Source organism: Heteronotia binoei, chromosome 1, assembly GCF_032191835.1.
Source record: "Heteronotia binoei isolate CCM8104 ecotype False Entrance Well chromosome 1, APGP_CSIRO_Hbin_v1, whole genome shotgun sequence".
In the NCBI taxonomy this organism is placed as follows: domain Eukaryota; kingdom Metazoa; phylum Chordata; class Lepidosauria; order Squamata; family Gekkonidae; genus Heteronotia; species Heteronotia binoei.
The window spans coordinates 52,324,889-52,352,235 of NC_083223.1; the positions used below are offsets into that span (position 1 = coordinate 52,324,889).

At 41.8% G+C, this 27,347-nt stretch overlaps 1 protein-coding gene across 1 annotated transcript in view; it reads right to left on the reverse strand.

The window, feature by feature from the left end:
- The window catches only part of TRAPPC12 (trafficking protein particle complex subunit 12), a 74,664-nt gene that overhangs the window by 21,676 nt on the left and 25,641 nt on the right, over nt 1-27,347 (reverse strand). The window contains exons 6-9 of the mRNA XM_060234401.1: nt 26,454-26,592; nt 11,935-12,047; nt 6,922-6,994; nt 2,234-2,307 (exon numbers count right to left, since the gene is read on the reverse strand). Coding sequence (XP_060090384.1) covers nt 2,234-2,307; nt 6,922-6,994; nt 11,935-12,047; nt 26,454-26,592 — 399 coding nt within the window. The remainder of the gene's footprint in view (nt 1-2,233; nt 2,308-6,921; nt 6,995-11,934; nt 12,048-26,453; nt 26,593-27,347) is intronic.

Here is a 27,347-nt window from a genome sequence, read left to right on the forward strand (position 1 = left end):
CCTGCTACCCTGTTTTTCCTTACTGTTGAGGCCTGTTTGAACTACCACTGAGAGTCTGACTTACAGCAAGCAGTGGAGGGGGATACTGGCCAGTAGAAAGGCATGGATAGGTTAGGGGTTATTTCTGCTTTCAGCTGTACCTGCAGGGACACTCAGTTAATAGTTTTACAGCTTCTGACTAGAATTTAGATGTCTATTAACTGGAGAGGCAAACCAGACAAGATGCTTGCAATTCTTTAAATGGTGCTCTCAACTTTTAAAGAATTCAGTTATAAAGATGGATCTAGAGAACTGACATTTGCCCCATTGGGTATCCATATGAACATAGGAAGCTGCCTTATATGTATCAGACCATTGGTCCATCACAGTCAGTATTGTCTACTCAGACTGGCAGCAGCTTTCCAAGGTCTTTCACGTCATCTTCCACCTGATCCTTTTAACTGGAGGGATTGAACCTGGGATCTTCTGCATGCCAAACAGATGCTCTACCACTGAGCCTCCCTAACGTGTCCCCAACAGGACAAACAGCAGCTTCTGGGATTATGTTAGAATGGAAAAATGGCTTGGTGGGAACAGCTTTATCCCCCCTTTCCCAGCATCACCGTGGTCTCGCTCCAAACTGGCCCCCTGCATACCTGATCATTTGCCTTGGGGCCTCAGATGCTTGTGAGAAAGGAGGGGTAGGTACATTTTTAAATAAAGCAAGTAATAATTGCATTTTAAAAATTGCTGAGAGCTCTGTTTACAGAACTCCCGGTATCTCTTCCAGCTAGGCCTTGGGAACTTGAATAAATGCAATGTATCCAGGAGAGGCGACCATGTCTTCTGTCCCCAGGTTCAATCCCAGGTTCAGTCTTTGGCAACTCCATTTAAAGGGATCATCAGGAGGTGGGTAATGGGAAAGACCTCAACTGAGACCCTAGAGAGCTGCTGACAGTCAGAGTAGACAATGCCAAACTTGACAGACCAATAACCTGATTCTGTATAAGGCAGCTTCATGTGTTCCAGTATAACTTTAATTATAGCCCTGAAAGGGGAACATATAAGCGTCCTTGTTAAATCAGACTTTAATCAGCTTCACGGAGATCTTGGTGGTGGGCTCCCTTTGATCTCGTTGAGGCTTGACAGCTGAAGGGGAATGCCACGAGGGGTGAGGAGATGGCTGAAAATGTGGCAGAGCTGTGGGTGGCAACCGACTGGTGACCCAGCTTCATGCTCAGGGCAGCTCTTAAATACCTGCTGCTCTTGCTGTACGATCAACACACAGATTCCCCTCCATCCCCTGTGCTTTTACAGAAAATTGCAAAAAAGTCAAGATGAGTAGCCGTGTTAGTCTGCCTGTTGCAGGAGAAAAGAGACAGTTGAAAGAAGCGAGCAGTGACTCACGAAAGCTCAAACCCCACCACAAATTTTGTTAGTCTTTAAGAAGAAGACGACTGCAGATTTATACCCTGCCCTTCTCTCTGAATCAGAGACTCAGAGTGGCTTACAATCTCCTATATCTTCTCCTCCCACAACAGACACCCTGTGAAGTGGGTGGGGCTGAGCGGGCTCTCACAGAAGCTGCCCTTTCAAGGACAACTCTGCAAAAGCCATGGCTAACCAAAGGCCATTCCTGCAGCTGCAAGTGGAGGAGTGGGGAATCAAACCCGGTTCTCCCAGATAAGGGTCTGCACACTTAACCACTATACCAAACTGGCTTTGGACTCTACTACTGGACTCTTGCTTTGTGTACTACAAAAAGTCAGCAGCGAAAAGCTGAAAGGATCCCAGAAAACAAAGGGACAGAGGGGGAAAGACCCATTCCTCTCTGGCCTCTTCTTCCTTTGTGGGCAGCCATTGAAACGAAAGGGTCTGCGTTATTACCAGAGTCAGTGTGAATAATCAGAGAGCCATTAAGCAGTAGTATGAGTCATATTCTTCAGAACTTCATCCCATGCAAATATAAAAAGGGGGGCAATTGCTGAGATGTGTGACTACAGCAGAAATTCTAGGGCATGGCTTGAGCAAGCAAAGGGGGAGGAAATCCACAAAACTTGTTCTAATTGCAGTGAACAGAACACTCAGCCTTCAAAACACCTTGCGCTGCCACCACCTAGGCTGCTCCAGGGTTTTAGGAGAAAGGTCCAGCTGCAGTCCGCAGCTCGACAAAGGGCCGTTTCGCTCATGCTCTGCCCTTCCAGCGCTCTATTTGAGGATATATGGTAACTCTGCAGCGACTGCACCCACCTACCTTCATCATTAGGAGACAGTTTGCCATGGAGTACATCACCCGGCCTAGACGTGACCTCCACAGCTGAACGGAGGCTGTAAAATGAGAGCAGCTTGTGAATGTGCACAAATAAATTAGAAGCTCTTTCCCTGGCCGTCAATTATCGGTCATATGCATTCCAATTCAAAATGATTTCCCCCCTCGTTAACATCGCTACGTCGCAAGCATAACGTTTCTGATATCCTGGCATGTTGCTTGGGAGGAAAAAAGCCCAACCCCCCCTCCCCCCCATACCTCCTCCATAGCAAGTCGTTTGATTGGTGCAAGGAACAGACTGCCAGAATAAATGAAGCAATAAGCTAAAGCTGGAGACAGCCTCTCAAGCTTTTAGCTCAGGCAACTCAAAGGAAGCATCCATTTTCCAATAACAGAACAAAAGGCAGGGGTTGAGAGAGAGAAAGAGAGAGAGAACTAAGTAATTAGGACCATCAACGTGTAATCATGTAATTTAGAAGATTAAATTTACACTACTCAGCCGCCTCAAACTGACCAGCGAAGTTAAAACCTCATTTCGGAACCAGAGCATGAAGGTTGAAGAGCCGGCCTCGGTCTGGGGCCCTGCCCTCTTGCCTCTGGCTTAGCAAGGCAGAAAGGGAAACCTGCTGAGCTTGACTGCCACCCCCATGCTCTGGGAGCTCATGGGGTTCTGAAGGCTGCTCCACAAAGCGGCCCTTGATTTCTCACTCCCTGAGTTTGCGGACAGGTGCCTGGTGTTTGGAAAAGAATGGTTCATGCAGAGATCTCATTGCTTAGGAAGGATGTGTGATCAGGCACAGCAAACCTGAAACCAGTCTGCATCATAAAACAAAAGACCGGGTAGAATTGGGCTGGAATTGCCGTGTTGGGTTGTGGGCACTGTGGGGTTGAAATCCTATGCAGTGTTATGGGGGTATGAGTCCCTATAAATGTCAACCCTAAGGACAGTTTTCTTGGACTAAGTCCCACCGGATGCAATGGACTCACTTCAGAGCAGGGCAGTTTAGGGTTGCTCTCTCATTGTGGGTATACAGGATTGGCCAGTAAATTTAGCTGCTTTCAGGTCTGGCTGGAATGCTTGGAGTGAAAATACCACAGCAAGGTGGACATGACAGAAGAATGTGAGTTTAGGGCAATGTGCTTCGGAATGGCACACGGCACGACTTCTTGCTTTGCCCATGTGAGGTACTGTGACGTTCTTTTCAGGGGTGCAAATGATTTGTTTACGCTACAAAGAGTCAGCAGCAAAAAGCTTTAGGTACTAGCTTTAGGTAGCTCTAACAGATTCATCTATTTGTAAGTCAGTTCAAAGGCTTGCACAGCCGCATCCCTAAAGGGAATGTCAGCACATGGTACTCTAAAAACCCAACATAAACACACTGGGAAACGAGACTAAAAATTAATACAAGCACAAAGAAACAATTTTAAGAAGGAGCAGCAGAGACGGGAGGCCATATTGACAGAAAACCAGGTCTGTTCCTCCACAGGAGCCCGCCAAGATTTCTAAGCAGCCCCTTGATATTAGTGATATTAGCGGAAATGCAAGACTGAGTTCTACTATGCAAACCTACAGGATGCATAAGCACAATTCAAAATGCTTTTCAAAGAATAACCAAAAACAACAACAAAAAAGAAAACCGAAACAGCCCCAATATTTCTAATTAGAACCATCATTGTCACATGATACAATGTGCGTTATCTGCGGTTATTAATACGGGCCCCGATTTTGGGTGTGTTTGTACTAAGCGGCTGTTTTTTGTTTCTCAGGGAATTTGTGCATTCTGGAGCAGCTGCAGGACTCGAAGCCTTACACAAAAAAAAAAAAAGAAAAAGGGAAAGCACTGCCAGCAAAATGGTGCAATGCTAAATCTCTTTCTTCCCACTGAACACATGAAGAATGAGATGCCCTGCCCTCCTGTTTTGAAGAGAGGCACGGCAACCAAGCTGGTCTGTGCAACACCTACTCAGACCAGCAGTAGGGAAATGATGCTGTGCATCTAATCCCATAAAGAATGCAGGCTATTTCCAGTCACGGCTCACAAGGCAAAACAGGAAAAAAAAAGGCGGCGGGGGGGGGGGGGAGGGAGGGAGGGAGAAGAGTTGCCTCAGCTGGAGCTCACATGAAAACATATATAGAAAGTTTCCTGCAGCTCAAAAATGCACCAGAGCCCCTTGCAGGGAGCTGATCTGATTGACCTACTCCGGCAGAGATGCCAACAGTCCCTACAAGTGTCCTCTGGGCAGCATTAGGCAGAAAGGCAGCTGTAATGCTGCTGCACTCCGAGCGCATAACAACCTCTCTCACAGATGCTCCAGCACCCCCTCCCCCCTTCTGCTGGCTGCCTTGCTCAGAGTCTCTGCCCAGCCGAGCTGAGCTCTGAAAAGCAGCTGCAGAGAGAGAGAGAGAGAGAGAAGGCAGTCAAAAACAATCACGCTGCTGCGTTATGAGGAGGAAGAAGGAAAGAAGAGCCACAGAACACAACTGTGAGAAAAGCCTTTGACTGTAGCCAGAGGGAAACAGTTGGGAAGGCCCAGGAGCCATCATTTGGCCACAGATGCTGAAAAGGGTGGTGGGTAGAGAGTGAAAAATAAATAAGCGCCCCTATTTACATTTTTTTTTTGGTCCTCACAAATAACCCTGGATGGCTTACAGCTATGACTGGAATCCATGGATTTTAGCTGGATTTCTTGGGGTGGGGTGTGAGTGGATCTTTGTTGCTTTGCACACGCTAGTGCGTTGTATGACTGGCTACTTCATTTCACTGAAGGCTCAAGCCGTCCCATCCCTGTCACCTAATCCCACACAGGCAGCTGGCAGCAATCTGTCCAAGAGGCAAAGGCAGATTCGCCAGTACTTTACAGGTCCTTGTAGGTGGAGGCCTGTCACTGAAAATAGGTACCAAATTTCAGTCCTTGAGTTCAACTTAATCTCTTTGTTCCACCATTGTGTTAATTTTTTCCCCTGAATTTCGCAATGGAGAAGGTCACATTTCCCCAACAGTGCTCAAAATGTGACCTCGTCTATCTTCTCGCAGCTGCACTGCCTCTGGCTGGACCCTTTCCCACTCAATTACCTGATGCACCAGGAGAAGCGCTGTACACTTACACAGGCTCTTCTCCGGGGAGCCTGCCAGGGTTGTGATCTTGGCTGACTGGAACCCAGGTGGCTCTCTGACAGTATGAAAGCATGCTGGGGGCTATGGAAAAACTTCCTTAAGCACACAATAGAACAGAAACTTGTAAAGAATGGCAGACTTGATTCTAAAAGGTTAAAAGAAAATGTGACACATCTATCCAAACAGAGAGCACACAAACATCCAAAGAAATTAAAAAATTCAGAGAAGCAGAAGCCTCTTTCCATGTGTTTATTCAAAGGAACATGAAGTGCATTTGGATAACTGAAGTTCGAGTCCTGAGGGCTCTTAAGTACGTATGCTGCAATATCCTTGATTATGTTATTTTGGTCTTGCTGAAAGAACACCGGTAAACACCTGTGATGGACAGAAGGCTGCCCTGCCCCTGAAAGAAATAAACAGCCACTCAGCTGAGCCTATGGGAGTGTTGTTGTAGCATCCAATCACTTTCAGGAGAGAGATGGAATGCTGGAGGGAAGCAGAGCAGAAGTGAGCTCAGAGAGACAGTGCAGTCATCATTTTGAGTTTGCCTCAGCAAAAGAGCAGACAGTCTGAAGGGGAACTCTATCTTTGGAAAAGGACAGAGTACCTGGTTGTTTGGCCAGTCTCTGGTGATAACCAGACCTCATAACCATTCAGACTGACTTTTGGGAAAGGGGAGGCTGGGTAGAATCCTGTGCCTGAGAAATGATCTCACCTAGAGGCTAGTCAGCGAAAACCTGCTTGTACCTGTATTCAAGAGAATTCAAGCTACATTCTGAAACCATAACTAGCTTAAAGTTGCATGCCTCAGTCAGGACTCTCCTTTGACTGTCTGAAGACCTGTGTTACTCCTCTGTTCTCTAAAACCAACCTGTAAATAAATGACTCTTCTTTGGTATTTATGTATAATGTCTGCCTCATGGATCTCCTTGTTCTGCTTGCTCCCCACTAAACTTACCTCATGACAGCAAACACAAAGCTGTTACGCTTGCTGCCCTAAGAACATCTTGTAACTGAGGTTCCCCAAAATCATAAGAAGCTATGTGAGTTCCCTCACTTAGCAGAAAAGGCCTATCACAGCACCCTGAAAAATATGCCATTAAACAGGGCAATACATGACACAAGCGCCTTAGAAATAATCTAGGCAGTGCTGCCCTGGAGGGCAAGTCTGAATCTAAAAAAGAGCTTCTAGTGTCAGAGAGACTTATGGGCACACTGAGTTAAGACTGAATGGTCTTTTCTTTTTTTCTTCAAAGCTTTGGCTTCAAACTGCTATAATCATAAATCTGTCACTCTAGAATGGTGGCCATTTTCTTTTTTTTTTAAACTGGAAAGACCTGATTTAATGCATCGCTATGATCAAAATAAAAGGCAAATCTGTGAAATGAATTCCAGCAAACAAAGGACTAGGTACACCATTCAAAAGGCAGAACTGGCTGTATGAGCACCAGTACCACTGTTTTAAGAGCTACGAAGCAATCTTGTGAGAACTCCTGACAGTTCCTACGCAAGTGATAAAAATACATTGTCTGTGAAAAAGGCTTAAGGGATACTTACCCTGTCTGTTCTCCTGGGTAAGGTTAGTCATGCTTCCATCTTCTGCTATGCCACATTCCAAGTTGTCCAGTATCTGGGGTGAATATTTTTAAAATGATGGCAAATAGAATGAAAGGTAGGTTACATTTTTTTTTTTCAAAAGGCATTTTGTATTTTTAGTTTTTAAACTTTAAAAATGTTGTTAGTCTTTAACATTCCACAAGATCCTTGTTCAGTTTAGAAAAAAACTTCGTACATTGAAGGTCAAGTCAGCCACAGTTGTTACATTCTGCATAAAAACAGAGCCAAACAGGAGCCTTTTGTGTGGGAACATCTGAAACCATCAATTTCAACAGCATTACTTGGATTAATGGGGGGGGGGGGAGGAAGGAGAACACTTTTGTATTGTGACTGTTACACGAAGAACATTAAAATACATCTAGTTTATTAAAATTATTTATGAGCATGAACTGGCTCAAGAGCCAAAATCTGGCACTATTTGAAGAAGGTACCCTCCCTGAACACCTTCCAGACTTTTGTCCGGTTCAGCTGTTCAGGGCCATTTAAACCTTTCTCCTGGCTGCAGCTCACCACTGCTGGGAGAAAGGGGAAACCAAACTTGCTGGTTCAGTTCAAAGCCTTTTGACTTGGAGGCCACCCCGAACTGGGTTTTCTAGGTTTGTGCTCATCCATAATTAAGATACAGCACATACTTGTGATGTACACATTTTAAATGAGATGCCAACTGGTTACCTATTAGCTTGTGCGAGACCAAGACAGTATGGTAGTGTAGCTACAGCAAACCAGCTCAACACATCCCATCATGATGAGCACAGGCTACTCAGCCACCTTAAGATGGCCAACCAGGAGCATTTCTGCATAGCCAGGATAACAAAATAGGGATACTGTAAAACATCTGACAAGTTAGGAGACAATGCTGGTGGATTACAATCAACTTTCCAAGTGGTGCTGGCTTGAGCTAGTGGGCTGGATTTGGATGACAGAGCTCTGCACTGAGCTCTGCTCAGCAGTAAAATTCTGCAGGTAGCCTTTCGACAGGCTTGATCAAACCTACTCCACAAGGTGTCAATCGAAAAGGATCAACTGTATGTACACCACCTGGAAGGGCTTGGAGAAACGGCAGGGCAAAAATGTAATTAAACAAACTGAATTTTTAAAAAAAGATCAAAATGATCCCAAAAGAGTTCTGATTTGTAAAGCCGTGTGCATTTGTAGAGTGTCCAGCAGAACTTAAGTTTTATTAGCAATGAATTTTATTCCTGGATCACAGTCTTCTTTAAAAACATGTCTGCAACTAATATAAAGACTGCTTGGTTATTATTTTTTTTAAAAAAGATACATTATGTAAAACAGTACAATTTAATTATGAGGCCTGCTACATAAAACAATGCAAGGATGGGCATGGTATGGACTACTAACGATCAAGTCTTTGTACCTTTAAGTATACATTTAGCCTTCTAACTGTGATGAAGAATTCCCAAGATTCTCTCCAGTGTGTGATGCCTTCTAACAGCCTTTTGGTTCGTCACACACCAGTCCTTCTTTATTGCACCGTCCTCTGGCCAAACACGACGGACGGAATTCACTCCAGAGTCTATTAAAACCACTCATGCTTTAATTAGCTAACTGTTTCTGCTGATCAGCAACATATAAGGGACTTCCTCTCCTGGGGACTGAATGCACTGTTTTCTGCACTGGTCTGAGAGCCTCCTGCACAGCAGAGACTATCTTATACTCCAAGGAGACAGTGTATTTCATAGCATCTAGGCAAGAGTATCCCAGACCCCACATATTTATTATTGAAACAGCATCATCAACAAACATGGTGCTTTCCAGGAACATCTCAGGAAGCAAGCACAAAAAGGTACAGAGGACCCAATAATAATATAATAATAATAATAAATTTTATTTGTACCCCGCCCTCCCCTGCCGAAGCAGGCTCAGGGCGGCTAACAATACGGTGCCCAATGGTGCACCAACAATAAAACAGTTACATTGGAAACATTAAATTGAACATTAAATTAACCTTAAAAGCCTGAATTAAAACAATTAACTAAAACATATTATAACGCTATCCTTGACACTCTTCTAGTTGATGCTGATGGCGGATTTCCAGTTATTCATAAGCTAATTTAAAAAGGGTGGTCTTGCAGGCCCTGCGGAACTGATCAAGGTTCCGCAGGGCCCGCACCTCCTCTGGGAGTTGGTTCCAGAGATGTGGGGACAACTTGTAGACAACTCAGAAGAGCAAGTGATACGTGAATTTATGCTGCATGTGGAAGGGGATTTGAAGCCTGAACAGGGATTTGCGGAAATATCAATGTTATCCCACTGTGGTTTGTGAACTCCATCTGGGAAAATTACACAGAGAGTCAAGACTGCTACAAAATAATACACATCAGGCATTCCTCTATCCAGAAAGGAAGTAGAGATCAAAGAAATGAGGTGGAAGCACAGAAGTAGTAGCAACTTCCCTACTGAAAACCACGGTTGATTTTTATTTGGGGGGGGGTGGGGGAAGGTGGTTTCTTGGCAGGGCATCAGAACTTGGCAGGCCTCAGTTGTGAATTGGTCCAGTGAAGTACAAGAGTTGTTTCAAGACAATAAAGCAGATAAGCTGCTGCTTAGTCAAGAAATAAAGGGAAAATGAATCCCACCACGATCAAATGTTTAAACTCTAGCCAACAGGAAAGCTTAAGAGAACTGTCCTGAAACTAGCAAAATCCTGAGCCAAAAACCATCATTGGAGAACAGGATGCTGAAACCCATTCAGTCTTCAGTTTCTCCTCACACATGTTCTCTCCATATGTCTTTAGGTTAGTGCCTGCCAGACAGCTTCCCTTCCTAGCATCAGCCTTTAAGTGGTCCCAGCTAGATCTTCAGAAGAGTGTTTCACAGAGATGAATGGGAAAAATAAATTAATATCCATGCCGATGTGTTTGTTTGCCTGAAGACAATTCCCGACTAGGCTGGCTCACTGGGGCAAGAATATATTGATTTATGTAAGGAAGGCCAGTGCTCCAAATGAAAAAAAACCCCACAAAAACAAGAATTGAAAAGTCTTTCAGGAAAAAATAAGGAGCTCCACTGAGGCTCCTGAAGTGAGGAATGTACAATTCTGATTTTCCTATGAGGCTTGCTCTAGTAACACCTATAGGCTACGCATTTACTCAATGGAAAGGAAAAACAATCTAAAATTTCTCCCAGAAATGGTAACAAAGCTACACATTTCATGAAATAAAATGAATACTAGGAAAATGTTTCTTGCAACAAGCAGCACAGATTGTAATAACGCATGCATGGCCTTGAGAGATGATGGGTGTGATTCTTCAAAGTGCAAGCTCAAGGTGCAGCTTACATGTGGTAGGCACCCCCCTCTACAGTCCCCTTGGACCTATGAAAAAGCTCATAGTACAGTACCTAGATAGATAAAGAAAAGAAAAAAAAGAAAGAAAGAAAGAAAGAAAGAAAGAACATATGAAAGAATAAAAGGCTTCAGTAAGAAGGAAGCAGGTAACATCATCACATCTCCTGATGCTTCCACTAGCAATACTTCTGCTGTAAAAGGCAGAGCAATATGACTTCCCCCACTGCCCCTGGAATCAGCATTTTGAAGGTCAAAAGGGCCTGGGGGGGAGGGGAGGAAAAAGAGGGGAAATTCCACACCCCCAAGAGTCTCTTCCTTTCACACTTTGTAGGATCCAATCACATATTCAGTAAAAAAAAAAAAAAGTAATTAAAAAGAGACCATCTGTACAGTTCAGAATCAAACAAATCCATAGGTTTGTTTGCTGAATATATATAAATTTCTGGTCACATTGTTCTACTAGATTTGGCTGATAGCTCTTTGAAGTGACAATGAAATTCAGTGGCAAGAAGAATCCATCACATGTAAGATAGGTGGTTTCCACACAGGGACACGGACCTGTATAGTCTCCCTGTTGCTGCTGCAGCTGCTAGTACAGCACAGCAGCAACCGGGCTTCTACACAACAGGTTTCCCTGGTAGTATTTTTTAAATCAATGATTTCATAGTGTTATATCGCTATACTGTTATACCAAAATATGCATCAGGCTCTCAGTTCCCAGCTTTCGTTTTTTTAAAGATCTATCCGATTTCACAGTGCAGATATGCTTTTCCCTATGTATCTCCACAAAGGAAGAGGCTACAGACTTACTTTTTTTAAAAAATGAAGGCTGCGAATTCAGAGAACATGATCCAATATTTTGGTATAAAGTGGGGAGAAGAAATGGTTACTGTGGGGAAAAAGGCTGCTGTGCGTGTGGATCAGGAAAATTCATTTTTTCCCATCCACAGGGCATTGCCCAGGATTTACTGTGATCTTCAGAGAAATCTTCAGAGTAAACCAGGCTTGTGAAAAACTGGAGAAAAGCCAGGGAAACTCTGAGGGGTGCGCAATGTTGTGGGGAAGCAGGAACCGATCTCCTCATTTCCCAGCCACATTCAGCTTAGGCAGGGGTAGTTTTGTAGAAAAATAGGGGTGGAGCTCATCCAGGGATTGTTATGCAGCTGCGCATACTATTCAATGGACAAGGAGGTGGAATTCTCAGAAGTAGGAGGTGGAACTCTCAGAAAGGTTCAGGAGCTGCACTCCTGTGAGCTCCCACTGAAACTGAGGCCTGATCTTAGGGCAAACAAACCATGCGAAATCAGCCCAAGAGATCACCTCTTGACTGGGGTGTAGGTAAGTCTAAATGGTCCAAAGTAAGTGAAATTTAATTCACTAGTTTCAGTGGAAAAGATTTTCGGATATGGAGAGAAGTGTTAATTCAGGTGGTCTGAATAAGGGTAGTTCTTCTGAAGCCTATCTCACCTTGTTGAAGTATAATTGCAATGTACCTGCATGGATTCAATACAAAAGTGCAAGTGTGAAAGGAAGTGTGAAAGGAAGATTCAATACAAAAGTGAAGCCCTGATGTACAGTTCTAGCCCTGGGAGATGCTTGGCATACAAACAACACAATACGGTTGACCATCTAGATGAAGCTTTTACCTTTGTGCAGATTGTTTCCATATTGTGCAGCCTATCAAGTGACTCCTGAGGATTTCCTAGATACTGCTGAAGTTCAGCATGCAAAATCCTCATGGAGAAAGGAACCATGGAACCTGGAAAAGTAACAGAAGATATGGATTATTACGATTTTCAAGTAAGATCTCTGCCTGATCTCCAGGCTACAGAAATCAGTTCCCTTAGAAAAAACTCCAGCAGCTTTGCAGGTCATATCCTATGGCACTGCATGCACCCCTGAGCTCTTGCCCTTCCCCAAACTTTGCTTTTCCCAGGCACCACCTCCAAATCTCCAGGAACCTTCCATGCCAGAGTTGGCAACACTATGAAACATATAAGAAAATAGCAAATCAGATGTCTGGACAGTGATCTGTCTGCCTGTCTCTCTCACACCCCCATCCTCTCTCTTTATTATTGTGACTGACCAATCCATTCCCTACAATCAGCCTCTAAAAGCAAGACATAAATTATCCAAGCAGGTAATAATTAATAATGACTACTGTATGACACTGTGGGTAATATAGTCAAGAGATCCTAAGATTGTCTGGCAGCCTTAAGTTCGAACTCTTTTAGTGTTATGCACCATTAGATGGCAAGCTAGACTTCTTTTGGGGGGCTGAGAGAGCTCTGTGACAACTGTGACTGGCCCAAGGTCACCCACCAGGCTTCATATAGAGGAGTGCATGATCAAACCCTTTTCTCCAGATTAGAGTCCACCACTCTTAACCACTACACCACTCTGGCTCTCTATCCAAGCAAGTAATGAGCAAATGAAACTAGATGTTGCGTAGCTGCTGCCTCCATTTTGTATAGATGTAACATTACCCCCTGGTATTTCTCAAGCCTGAATGAAACAAGGAACTATTTCCAGCCATTACACGCATGAAAATCAGGTTGTCAGCCCTTGGGATGCTGCTTTTACTTAGAGAATCATGAAGAATCGTAAATTCTCAGTAGTCATTAGAGGTCATCAATTCTACTCTCAGAAAAGAGGACAGCTTTCATCTAAAACACTGCTGACACCTATCTATATTGTTTTTAAATCCCCCAAAGCTTAACATTTTTATCATAAGCTTATTACAATTCTCCTATACCAAGCTTTATCACTCAGAACTGCAAAGCAAGAAGTACTCAGGATTCCAAAAGCAAACAAAATACCACCTGGACCCAATTCAGGGAAGTTAATCATGATTAAGCCCCACTGAGACATACAAGACAATAAAACAGGAGTGGATGATGAACTTTTGAAGTTACCATTATACTCCTATTTGATTTTGCTATTACAAAATAATATGACTACTGCATATCTGGAACTGTAAAACAGTCTTAAGACTAACTTGTCCGGTTGCATTAAAAGGGATGAAGGATTTAATCAGAGTTACACTTGTTATGGAGCAAGCCCCCCGGGAATTAGTAGGGCTGTACAATTTGGCTCGACTGGAACCTTTTGGATCCCAATTACTTTGGATTGTGTGGCAGCTATATCCTGAATATGCTAGTCCTCTCTTGTAATTCCAGCAGGGTAACCTTAGTTTGTGGCAGCCAAAACAAACAAACAAATCCACTTATTGTGGTGTCAGCTTTCACGAGACAGAAGCGATGAAGTCAGGTGGTATGAAGCGTTCAACTCAGTGGGCAGAATTTTAAACACACAAGGTTACAAACAGAAGAAGGGCAGTGGGGGTGGATTGGTTATTATTACTATAAAGAGAGGCCATAAGGTCTGGCTTTCCAAGATGCATGTGTATTGCTTTCCAGTACAGGAGCTAGAGTCAAGCTCACTAGCACCTCAGAGACCAATGAGATTTTTCAGGTATAAGCTTTCGAGAGTCATAGCTTCCTTCATCAGGAGCTGGATTACTGGACTCAAACCTGGCTCTTCTACTGAAGATTGACACAGTTTCCCTCTTGAAACCTCATTACAGTACAGAACCGAGATGAAAAGATTCTGTCAAAAATACGTTGGTTTCTCTTCAGATTGCACAAATCTTTCACTTTTTACTAAAGATTTCCATCGAGATAGACAGATTCAGTCAAGAGACTAACAATCCAGTCAGAGTAAAGATGCAATAGTCTCGACTGTTGATGAAGTGGCAAAATAGGGCAAACCAGAATAGTGCACAGAAACCTGTAAGGATGGAAATCTGTAAAGATCCTCTTCCCCTGAATAAATCTGAGGCCCTTTTAAAGAGAGGATAAGAAAAATCCCGTGTTCTTTTAGTCAACCATATTTTTGCACTAAAGAAGAAACTATTATAATTCCCACAGTGGTATTGCTCAGGAATGGACTATGTACTTCCTGAAGAATGATGGGGGGAGGGACTCTTAATTTCAAAGTACATTGGTGGGCATGAAGAGAGATAGACTTGTAAGAAAAAGACAATAAATTTCTATGTGCGGCAATGTCATTATGGGACAATTCAGAATTAGGACACACACACACACACTACAGGGTGAACTACTCCATGTACATGTGACGTTAGATATCTCAGGCTGGTTTTTTTTACAAAAAATAACTGGCCCATAGGCTTCGTAGCAACTATACTCAAAGTAAAAAAACAACCAAAACCAAATAAACCTTCAACTGTAGTATAGTGAGTTTTCTACAAGCCCAGTTTTATTTCCTTTCCCACTGGCCTATGCAATTCTGGAATGCCTTCTTAATCCACTGAAACAGAGGTGGAATATCCTCTGTACTCCGCAGCAGTCCATTTATTCTTTTCTTCCTACCTCTTGTAATCAAAGTGTGTTTTATTACATTCCTGCTATCCTGTTTTGTTTTCTCTGAGGCCTGTTACAACTTTCATTCCATAGATAGATGGATATTCCCCAAGCCACAGAGAAAATATGGCTCAGCTAGCCCTGAAACTAGTTATTAAACAAACTTAATGATCCTATATGCTCCTGCATAGAAGGCCACCCATTAGTATAGAGGTTAGCATGCAATGGAAATCTATAACCCATCACAAAGATGTAGAATCGGATCTAAGCCTACAGCTTTATTTGCAATGCAGTGAATAAAGTTGGCAGCTGACCGGAACTGAAGTCAATTTCTTGAAGAGTTTACTACTTGGCTCACATCATTCTCTGAGGGAGGCTCCTTAATTGTAATTTTAACAGAAACTGAGGACAGTGAAGGAATGGTAGTGCCAAACATCAGGGAGGGACTAAAACCTGAGCTATTGCAAGGTTCAGAGCTCCCAGGAAGTATCAAGAGTAACTTACTGGGAACAGGGATGCCAGCCTCCATGTGGGACTTGGGGAACCCCCCCCCCCAATTACAGCTCATCTACAGACTACAGCGATCAGTCCCCCTGGAGAAAATGGACACTTTGGAGGGTGGACTCTGTGGTACTGTACCCCACTAAGGTCCCTGTCTTGTCTATGTTCCATCCCCAAATCTCCAGATGTTTCCTCACTTAAATCTAGCAACCCTAGCCCCCATCCTCCACTGGAGACCAGGGGGGACTTGACAGCCCTAATTAGGAAGAAAAGATACCCTCCCACCCAGAAATGCATGACTACCAGGGCTTTTTCCTCTTCATAGTAATTGTATAAAATGCATTTTAACAGCAGATGACACTGATGGAATATAGTTTTCCTGAAGTATATAATTTTAATAACTGCATTGCAGAGAAAGTGGTATAAACACGTTCACACACACATACACATCCCAGTACTAATCAGTAACTAGAAAGTCACCATTTTATTGCCGTGTATTTAGAAGCTAGACTTCTTTCTTGAGGTCAAGGAAGCTCAGCAAATTTTCCTTCATAGTGTGATTATCACACAGATGCACTTAATATCTCAAGACTGAAATAGGTAACAAAGGTACCTCTGTTATCTTATTCATTGGGCTCTTCCAGACTTTCATAACCCACTTTCAGTTTGGGGAAATGTGGAATATATACATTTTAAATGAAAGAAATTAGTAAAGCCCCAGTCTGAGTTGCCTGTCTACATGGTTCCCAAACAGTGCTGTTTTGCAGGCTGCTTTAGAGGAGGAAAGGGCTTGAAGTAAGACTGAATTCACAAAGGCCACTTATAAGTGCTTTTCAGTCTCTCTCCCGCTGTTGGTGAAAACATGTGAGAAAAAGAAAGGCAGTTTTAAATGTGCTTGCATCAGACTTCTAGATCGATGGATGGTCTTGGGAGAAGTCTGATTTACAATTGTGTTCCAATCTTTCTGCACCTGACAATGCACGTGTGATCTTAGTCTAAGATTTAAATTGATGGAAAGCAACCCAGGAAGTACAAAGCTGTCCAGCCTGAAAGCCAAGAACAACCTTTTTTGGACATGAATTGATACCCCAGCTGCCTTGCTGATTTCACTCCTTGTAGGGCATTGCCCTTGGTTGCTTCATTCCAATTAAAAAAGCATTAAATACAGATAATATATACACAGGAGTCCTTGCACAAAAGGACACTTGATGCTATCTTGCATTAAAAACCCCCTATCTTTAAACAGAAATGCATGTTACAAAGCCAATAGCCCACCAAACACGTACCCAACTGAATTCAACAATATTAAAAACAAAACCAGCAACACAAAAAAATTACATAGATCTAAAATATAGAACATTAAAACCCAATTACGGCATGAATCTCTGCAAGTCTGTGTTTCCAAAATGTCCTAAACTGTAAAGGATCACAGAAATGTACATTCTGCATTATAACTATGCAATTGACAGAATCCTAACAAAATCAGATTTATGTGAGAAACAGATGAGATTTGTCCATTGCAGTTATTTTTGTGATCCTGGAAAGGTTTCTAAAAATACAGAACTTTTTTTTTAAGTATTAAAAAAGGAATTTTCTGTCAACCAAAAATGGATCCTTCTTACTGAAGAATAATAATAATATTTGAACTGTTGGGATAGAAATGTATCTAGGCAGACTTCGTAAACACAAGAGAGGTAATGACATACTAGTGGAAGTCTTTTGAAGAGGAAGATGGTGCGAACCTTTGTAATCAAAAGGCTGCAAGGTGACCTGTATGTGAGTATCATGGTGACTGGGCAGGATTAAGGTCTTAAAGGGCAACACAGTAAAGTTTCATGGGGAGCAACAAGGATGAAAAGGGCAGAAAAGCCCAAGCGGCAATGTGACACTTGGGAATCTTCAATAAAGTGTCATCAGCTCTACTGATAAAAAGAAGAAAAACCCAAATCAAATGACAGATGCAGGAAGTGTTGCCTTTGAAGACTTAACTGACTTTAAAGAGAGACCGAATGCTCAATCAGAATCTTGGTCTAAACAATAAAGACTTTGATTCGCTGCTCTGTTACTCCACCACATTCCTTCTCATCAAAGGCCCTTATTTCAGCTTCTTTGAGAATTAGAAAACCCGGCCAGAAGGAACTCCTATGAGACAGCCCATTCCTGTAGAAAAGGGGTATGGAGAAATCATTTACCCCCTGCCCCCCCCCCCCCACACACGTGGCTCTCTCTGAATCCCAGGAGGAAGAGGCATGGAAACTCCCAACTAAAAATCTTTTCAAGAGAGTGGACCTGAAGATAAAATGAAAGAAGAGTCTATGCAAAATTATTATTTTTAATATGCCAGGGGGGAATAGCCATAAGCATAGTAAAAAGGAATTAGGCAGGGCCTATGCTCGTCCTCATTATACCCCCAATAACAAAGAAAGCCAAGCACTGTATCACTAACCCCACTTCCCAATCTTTCTCCATATTTCCAAACATTAGTCCTAAAAAATAACATGAAAAATAGATGTTTGCCATTCCATTGAGAGTGTATAAGTGCGCAGAGAGAGAGAGAGAGCGAGAGAGACAGACAGACCGACCCTTATTTGGACTCAGTTCAGTTTCTAGGGGAGCCTCAGAAACTATGTATATGTACATATGTAGATACAGATATATTTGTGCTATGCTACAATGAAACTGTGTCAGAACATGCTCCTCTTGAAACTGCTGGAAATGAACTACAAACAAACACCCCCCAAAAGGCAATGTGTGAATGGTAAACAGAGGCATGTTTTACAATGCAGCGAACAAAAATGCAAATGAAGAGAGATTTAAAGGCTGGACAAAAAACTGACAGATGTATCCGTGGATCTCTATCAACATGCCTTTGCTCAGTGAGATCTCGGGTTATGAGCTGCAGAAGGTTTTGTCATGGAGGACAAAACCTACACTCAGGATGCTTATAATAAATGAGAGAAGAAGAGAAGAGATTGGACTTATACCCCACCCTTTGCTACCCAAAGGAGTCTCAGAGTGGCTTACAAATCTCCTTTTCTTTCCCCTCCCCACAACAGACACCCTGCGAGGTAGGTGGGGCTGAGGGAGCTCTCCCAGAACTGCTCTTGAGCAGAACAGCTTTGAGAGAACATGTTGTTGACCCAAGACCACATCAGCAGGTGTATGTGGAGGAGTGGAGAATGAGATGCATCAGTCAGAGTATACAAGATTTTAAAAATCACAAAGGTTTTAAATGCTTTTTGAAAAGGTTGTCTAGGTTTCTGCATTTTTGCACCATGTCTAGAGTATTTCTTGCATAGTTAAAAAGCACTAACTATGAGTTAAATAGCATAGTTAAATAGCCCTAACTATGAGTCCTTTCAGGCGTTCAACACTGACAAAGGAATGCTCCAAACCTCACTGGAGCTTCTGCATCTTGTGCTTCTGCTGTGATGTCCAAAAGGAGCCTTGAGCATGAGCCATGCTCAGACTTCTAAGGTATGTACAGACCAGACTGCGTATCTCTGCTGCCCTGAAGCGCCTTTTACTGAGGAGCAAAAGGCATCATGACAGGAAGCGGAAGACAGGCTGCATGTTGTAAGGACCCATGGGGATACATTGCAGCCTCTATGGGCTCCGCTCACAAAACGGACCCTTTGTACCTCCTATGTGCAATTCCTTTAAATGTTGCCTAGCAAAAGCGCCTCCATGTACAGTGCGTTAACTCTTCCCTGACAACAGTGAATTGATACAGTGAGGAAACAAAAGGGTGAATGTAGAGTAACAACACTGGAGATGCTGCTGGACTGGAGACTAATAAATCTTACTCTTAACCTCAGGGACTTCAGCTATTCCAAATTAAGTCTTGTCTGCTAAGCCCTATCCTGTGCATTTCCTGGAATCTGCCTTACAGGAGTCAGACCATTGCTCTATCCAGTTCAGCATTATCAATTCAGTTCCTGCCCGATCCTTTCAAGTGGAGAAGATGGGGACTGAATCAAGGACTTTCTGCATGCAAAGCACTGAACTGTGCCTCTGCCCAAAGAGGAACGAGAGAACACTGAACAATGCATCATCATCACACACACACACACACTTCCTTTTAAAGAAAAAAGGGGGAGGGGAAATGTCTCCCATCTCTACCACTCAATTTTTGAATTCCTCGTTCTATAGGAATTAACAAATTCTCACAAAAGACGAGGCAACTTCTTTCTATAGCTGATCCTCATCCTGGGGCTGAAAGTAAATCTGGCTCTTCTGGTTGATGGTAAGGGTAAACAAGGCTCTCTGTGAGATACGGAGTGAGCACCACTGCTTTAAACAAAGGAGGAAAAGGTTGGATAAGGAAGCAATCATGAACTTAAAACTACTTGAGGGAGATGTGAGAAATCAGTTGCTATTTAAATGAAGTAGTGAATGGTCTAACCTGTCCCTTCCCCTCAACAAACAAAACAGTAATTCTCGATGCCAGGCGCATGAACCAGACATAACACAGACACGGACATCCATATACACAGAGCCCCCACCCCACAAAATAAACTTTATTTTCTTTTGCTGAATTCTTCAGTTTCCAAGGGGATGGAAAATGAGCAGCAAGGGTATGGCAGAGAACAATGGGAAATATTAATGGGACAAATGGGACAGAAGAGCCAAGGAACAAGGGAGAGAGCAGAAAGAACACAAGTATCCCTACCCTACCTACAGGTAGCACAGATTACAGTGGCCGAAGAAATCTACAGAACGAGAGCGCCAGAGCTGGGTGACGGGCTTTGGCTCAGTGGTAGAACGTCTGCTTTGTATGCAGAAGGTCATATATTCAAGCCCTGGGGCCTCCAGCTACAAGGGTCAGATCGTAGGCGATGTGAAAGACCTCAGCTGAGACTCTGGAGAGCTGCTGCCAGTCAGAGCAGACAAAGCTGATCTTGATAGCCTAATGGTCTACGCAGGAATGCTCTGAATGCATGGCTTTGCTGTGCTATGGCAATATACCCCACCAGCTTTAGCAACAGAGAACACACAGGACAACGAAAAATGGATTCGGTCTGTTTACGAAACAAGAAGTGACTGTAAATGGAATGTCTCTGCATCACGGCGAGGAACTGACTATGAGGATTTCCAATGCAGAATTTTGCATTTGGAAATGGAACAGTAACACATATTCAACAGCAGGTATGAATGTAGGTTGTTAGTGTTTGACTGATAGCCACTAGAGGGGGAACACGACACATTTTTCAAGTGTGCCCTGGCAACTCTGCATACGGAAAAAAAAAACATTTTCTATTTTTTCTTCCCTCTTATTTCCGCTCACCCCTTCATGACACAATTATTTATTTTACCCAAACACAGGAACACCTACAGTTATTTCCAACATTCTTAAAAGTAAAATTTTTTAAGGGGAGGGGTGAAATGGAAGGTGGTTAAAACTGACCAGTGCTTCTGAGACTTTGAAATGGAACAAGTGCAAGACTGTATATTGTGTTTTAAAGGCCTGTGTTTCAATTTACATCCCTGTAACATAAGAACATAAGAGAAGCCATGTTAGATCAGGCCAATGGCCCATCCAGTCCAACACTCTGTCACACAGTGGCAAAAAATTTATACACACACACACACACACACACACACACTGTGGCTAATAGCCACTGATGGACCTCTGCTCCATATTTTTATCTAAACCCCTCTTGAAGGTGGCTATGCTTGTGGCCACCACCACCTCCTGTGGCAGTGAATTCCACATGTTAATCACCCTTTGGGTGAAGAAGTACTTCCTTTTATCCGTTTTAACCTGTCTGCTCAGCAACTTGACAGCTGGTCTACTCTAAACGCTGGTCTACTCTAAACGCAATCTGATGCCAGTCATTAGAATTCTAAAACAGGACCCCAAATTCCTTTGTGTGTGCACGTATGTGTACAAATTCTTATACTAGCATAACAGAGCACCTCAGTGACCAGCAACTAGCTGACACTGTTTTCAACTAATCGCAGCATGTAGGAGAAAGGACACTGGAGCGATAAGGCAGGTGGTTCTTCTGTATACTTCATTGCTACTTCCAAACTCTGCAAACGATGGGGTAGTCTCTGAGCTGTACTTTAACAACCCTAAGTATGCTTTTAAAAAGTATCAGAACAGGTAGTGGGTACCACCACATCATGGCTGCTATGGGGCAGGGAGATCAGTCACAAAATGTTAGGTTCCAAGCCAAGCATACTCCTCTGCTGGATGCAATGGGTGTTCCCTTCAGACAAAGGAGACCTCTTCTAGGTTCTTCTGAAGTAACACCTACTCTAATGAGGTGGTAGAAAGTCAGAACTGGCTCTTGGTTTTGGAGAAGGAAGGAAGGGAAAACATAGCAGCAGGCACCATGTTGGGGATTACTGCTCTAGCCTCTAAGGGTAGCTTTGGAACACTGAGGCTGAGAATTGTATGTCACAAAGGTACTTGAGTTTCAAAGAAGTCGGCAAACACTGAAGGATGCTCAAGAACTTTGAGGATTTTATGGTTGTTGAGGTTTTTTGCTATATTAGGTAAGGGACAATACTCCGGAAACAATAACAGTAATTTCAAGCAAAACTGCAAGCATCTTTCATCAGTTAAGCTAAAAACACAAATGCCCTGAGATGCTTCATCACACATACTATCAACCCGCACTCAAGCTCTTTGTCTTTAACAAAAGTTCTTCAGCCTGGTCATTTGTTGCCCTGTTAGCTTGTAAGGTTATGAAGTGTTCCATCAAAATTCATTTTTAAAGTCTATTTTGGTTAGACATAGATCTCATCACCCTGTCTGTATTCTTTGCGTGACATTTTAAATGTTTGGATTCAGAAGACCAAAGGTGCCAGCCTACATGTTATATAGATTTCAATGAGATTACACGGTAACCTTCTTTCTTTGCTTCTTTAAAATCCTGAAGGAACATTCGTTCACAGCAGGAGCACCTCCTTGACAGAGGGAAAGAGGAGTTTCTGGCCAGGCTTCTCTTCACTTTTGTCGAACTCCTACACAAACTCAGAAATGATAAGAGATTCCATATGAGGCATTATTACAGAATCAAAAAGTGGGAGAGGACAATGCATTCCTAAAACTTCATTTACTCTCAAAGGTAACCTTTCTTCTTCACTGAGATTGCAGTTGCAGAAGGGATAACAGTCAGCAGCAGTCTTCCATAGAAAGATCAACTAGACTGTTATATTGCTTTTAGATTGTATATAGTTTTATTATATGTATCTGGTTTTATCCTTGTATTATTGACTGTTGTTACCTGCTTAGAGCCCATTTGGGAAAGGGTGGGGTATAAATTGAAAATAATAAATAAATAAATAATAAAACCATCTGGAAATAGCCATTTGAGGCAGACAAACAGGAGGAATTAAACTGTTAAAATGAAAACTAACATAAGCAAGTATCAAGAATGCATACCAATAACAAAGCATACATTATGCCACTGTTAAATGATCACTGACGATTTCTTAATGGGATACAGGAAGAAGTCTCTGTGTTACAGCCATGGTATGTCAAACAGCTCTTGTGATTGGTCTAATCTGTTTGCTCAAGCAAAAAGGACACCCCTCCCCCAATTAATAAAAGTTATTCACTCAAGCTTTACCCCTGGAGGGAGAATGCCCTAAGATGTAAGGCAAAAAACGAGCCCTAAAATGTAAGGCAAAAAACCTTGCCTAATTGTTTTCAAGGTTTAATCTGCACACATGAGGGAACAAACTTTTTTTTTTAAATTAAGAAAGAGAAGCAAGAAGCTGGACCTATGGGTGATAAACTGCATTGCATGCAGGCAAAATACAGAGGGGCAATTTCCTAAATTACAGAATAAGAACTTTGAGAAACAGAATTTCAGGTTTATTATTGTAAAGAGGATATTGGTGTACTAATAAAAGCTGATAGGGTACAAAAGAGAATATAGAATCAGAGATGCCAGCCTCCAGGTGGGACCTGGGAATCCCCAGAATTACAACTCATCTTCAGACTATAGAGATCAGTTCCCCTGGAGCCTGTCAGCAGAATGCGGGATATAAATATAATAAATAAAAATTTAAAAAATGGATGCTTTGGAGGGTGGATTCTATGGCACTATACCCCTCTGAGTCCCCATCCTTCCCAGACTCCATCCTCATATCGCCAGAAGTTTTCCAACCTAGATCTCAAAACCCTCCCCTCCCCCAACAGCGGCCAGGGAAGAACTATTTAATCTTCAGGAAGAAAATTAGTTTTATTTTTTTTTCCAAACAATTTTTATTAGTAACATATGGCAATATATTCAATTTCTTATAAGATTAATAATTACTTTTTTCTCTTTCCCATATATTACTTTCTACCTCCCCCTCCCCCCATTACTTGACCCCCACTGATGTACTATATTCAAACCTTCATTATAAAAGGTACCCCTAATTAATAAGAACCCACATTCATATCCTCCTCCCACTTTTAGTTAATCATTATCAAAAATTGTCCAATGTCCCTTCATTTTCCATTCTTTTTCTATGTATCTTCTGAACTTCTTCCACTCCATCTTAAATACTTCTAAATCATAGTCTCTTAAAGTTCTTGTTAACTTATCCATTTCACTCCATGTCATAACTTTAACAATCCAATCCCATTTCTCTGGTATTTTTTCTTGCTTCCACAACTGCACATACAATGTCCTAGCAGCTGAGAGCAAGTACCAGATTAAAGTTCTATCTTCTTTTGGAATTTTTTCCATTTGTAGTCCCAAAAGAAAAGTCTCTGCAACTTTGTTAAATTCATATCACAAGATTTTAGAAATCTCTTGCTGAATCATCTGCCAAAACATTTTAGCTCTTTCACAGGAAGAAAATTAGTTTTAGAACAGAAGGTGAACATTTAACAAGTCTAACTGTAGAAGGCAAAGGATAAAGTAGTATCAGAAATATTAGTGATGTTCATAGAAATTCATAGTATTGCTACACTGAAATAGACATGCTGTGCTAAACTAAAATGCATTGCACTTAATTCAGTGAATATTCCAAACTGGCCCAAATTACACACATGAATTAAACAAAATATATTTCACACTACTTTCATAACCATTATTTATTTGTATCTCAACACATTTCATTGCAAAATGCATTTTAATTGCCTAATTCGTTTATCTATTGTGAATCAAAATGAGATACATAAATCAAGGATTTTACGTTTATGCTTGTTACACAAAAAATGAAAAGAAAAATTAGCAACCATCAGCATATTATTATAGATACTGGTTATTGCATAGGAGCTAAAATACGTATATGATTTATGTCTATTTTATCATTAAAATTAGCTGCTTAATGACACAGATTTAGATTTCTTTTTCAGTAGCATTTATATCAAGGCAGACAGTCAGGCATGCCCTTTTTATCTCGTATGCTTGCCTGACAATAATGCGCTCTCAAATATGAGCCAAGACAATGTGACAGTCTTCCCCAAGTTGTGATCAAATGTGTCCTCCATTCATAGTAGCAGAATGGTCAGCTACTTCTATGTATCACCAGACTTTGTATTACCAGTATTACCAGACTTTGTGATATGGTTACAGCATCACTTCCTCACTGTTAAGTGACCAGAATATGGAAGGTCAAAAAAAAAATCTTTCTGCTTCATTGCCTTGGATCACAACCCAAGAACAGGGACGCCAGCCTCCATGTGGGACTTGGAGATACCGTGGAACGACAGCTGACAACCAGACTACAGAGATCAGTTCCCCTGGAGAAAATGGATGATTTGGAAGGTAGACTCTACGGCACAGTACCCCACTGGGGTCCCTGTCCTGCCCAGGCTCCATCCCCAAATCACCAGGAGTTTCCCACCTTGAGTCTGGCTGGGGGGACCTGCAACCCTACCAAAGAAGCTGAGTACAAGGAGAAAGAGGGACAATCTTATCCAATCTACCTCCTCACTGAAGCCCCAGTCCCACACAGCTTTGTATTCCTATATGGTCTATCCCATGATCCCCCTCCTCCCTCATGCCCCTGTGGAAAAATAGCTGGAATCCAACAAAGGATCTTCATTTATACTTTGGATTATCCTGTAAATCTTAATATCCTTATAACTCAAAGCATTCATCATGACAGCTCTGGTATAGAGCATCATTTGGCGGCTTAGACTGAGGAGATCTTATAGGCCCAGCAGTTCCAGCTTCTGTAACACTGCACCTATTGGCAGTGCTACCTGCATTTTAAAATCTAATACTGTCTTAATCTGTTTAAATTATGGACTGTTTTTATTGTTTTATATTGTTGTGATCCACCCTGAGCCCCTCTGTGCGGAGGGCAGTCTAGAAAGTTACACAAAATAAACAAACCATTCTTAACCAACCAGTTGCCTTAATCTGGATCAAGATATGCAATATACAGATTCAGCTTGCCAAATCAACCCCTTCCTCCCTAGAAGACATATACAGAGAGGTGATTGCTTGTTACACTCAAGGAAAGGGACTGGGGAAACTATTTTAACCATAGTTTACACATTGCCTAATTTGGTTAATTTAACAATGGTTTGTAAACTCACTTCAGACCATGCTTTCCACATACTGTTTTGCAGCCAATCCTTAACCACAGTTTATATATTCAGATGCCGTACTTAAGAAAACCAGAGTATGGTTAAAAGTTATACCTCTATAGGATATGTTCTTAACAGAAAAATGTGGCTGAACAACTGCAGGTCATCTTTTCTAAGGATGAGGATATGGGATTACAAAGAAGATGTGATAAAATATAATCCTTCCTTCAAACTTTAGTCCTGTTTAATATTATCTGAGATCACAGTACACCTATATGGTACTAGGATTATTTACTTTTGGTTTCATTATATGCTTCTGAATATTGTGTATTTTCCTTAACGAAACGTATTCTTGATTGAAATACAGAACTACGTTAAATTACACTTCTTTTTCAAGGACAAGGGATGCACCTCTTGTTATCATGTCATTGTGGGCTCAATACACTGGACAGAACAGTAGCCCAGAAGCTCTGCAAGCAGGCTGTCAAAGGATCTAACTGACTTCAGGTTGCAGACCTGTGACTCTAGTTCTGCAGTACATTTCCAATTAAGGATAAGAGACACAATCCAAACGTTCTGTGCAGAGTTACTCTAGGCCCACTGAAATTAATGTGTTTAGGCTGGAGTAACTCTCCACAGGATTGCATTGTTCCTCTCTTATGTGTCAAGTGGAAAATCTCAGTATGCTTTTAATTTCTCCACTGAAATAATTGGGATCAAAATGTGGTTCTAATATGCCCCATGTTACCAATATCGACAGTAACGACAACGGAAGAATATTAAGAATGTTTACCTTTGCGTCCTGGGTAAACATGGGGGTAATATTCATAATAGAGATCAGGCTGGTCGAGGTTTCCAAACGGTTCAAACTCCATTTCAGCATTTTGGAAGAGTCCCAGCTTCACCAAGAGTGCTAATCTTACAAACCAGAGCTTAAAAGGGAAAGGCAGAAAGTTCAGATTCTTTGTCTGCTTTTACAGTCAAGAACAAACAAAACCAAATTACTATCAGTTCTATTATCACTTTAATGGGTAAAACACTTACCAAGACATATTCAACAACCTGTATGACACAGTACACTTGAAGGACAGTTTTGTAAGCTGAACAAAACCAAAAAGACTCCATTTCTAGAGACAGCTCCATTTTATCCTCATCTGGATAACTGAACAGTGACTAACATTACATAGTTATCATGGTTATCTTTCCATCAAATTTTATTATCTAATTTTAGGATAAATTCCTTTGGGTAGTATTAAGTACTATATCACATTCGATTCTGCGTTATCTTTAATTATTTACACTTAAGAGCACTCAAAAAAGAGATTCAGAATGCAGCATTTTTAGGCTTTTCAGAGTTCCATTTACATTGCCATTACAAAACTTCTTTATACCTTTTGTATCAATAATACTTAATTAGGATTACTTCAAAGGAGCATCAACATAAATGAGAAGTAAAATGCTCCTGAAAAGCATCACTGTGGACCATACTTTAAAGTGAAATCAAGGCATATTTTATTTATTTATTCAAAGTTATATTCCGCCCTCCCCTGCATGTAGGCTCAGGGCAGATTACAGGCAAATAGTTAAGCCATTTGGTTTTAACAAAAGTGCACAGATTTATGAAAAACCCATTAAAACAAAAAAGTTTAAAAACAGATTGCACCAGATGTCATGTGTACTGTCTTCC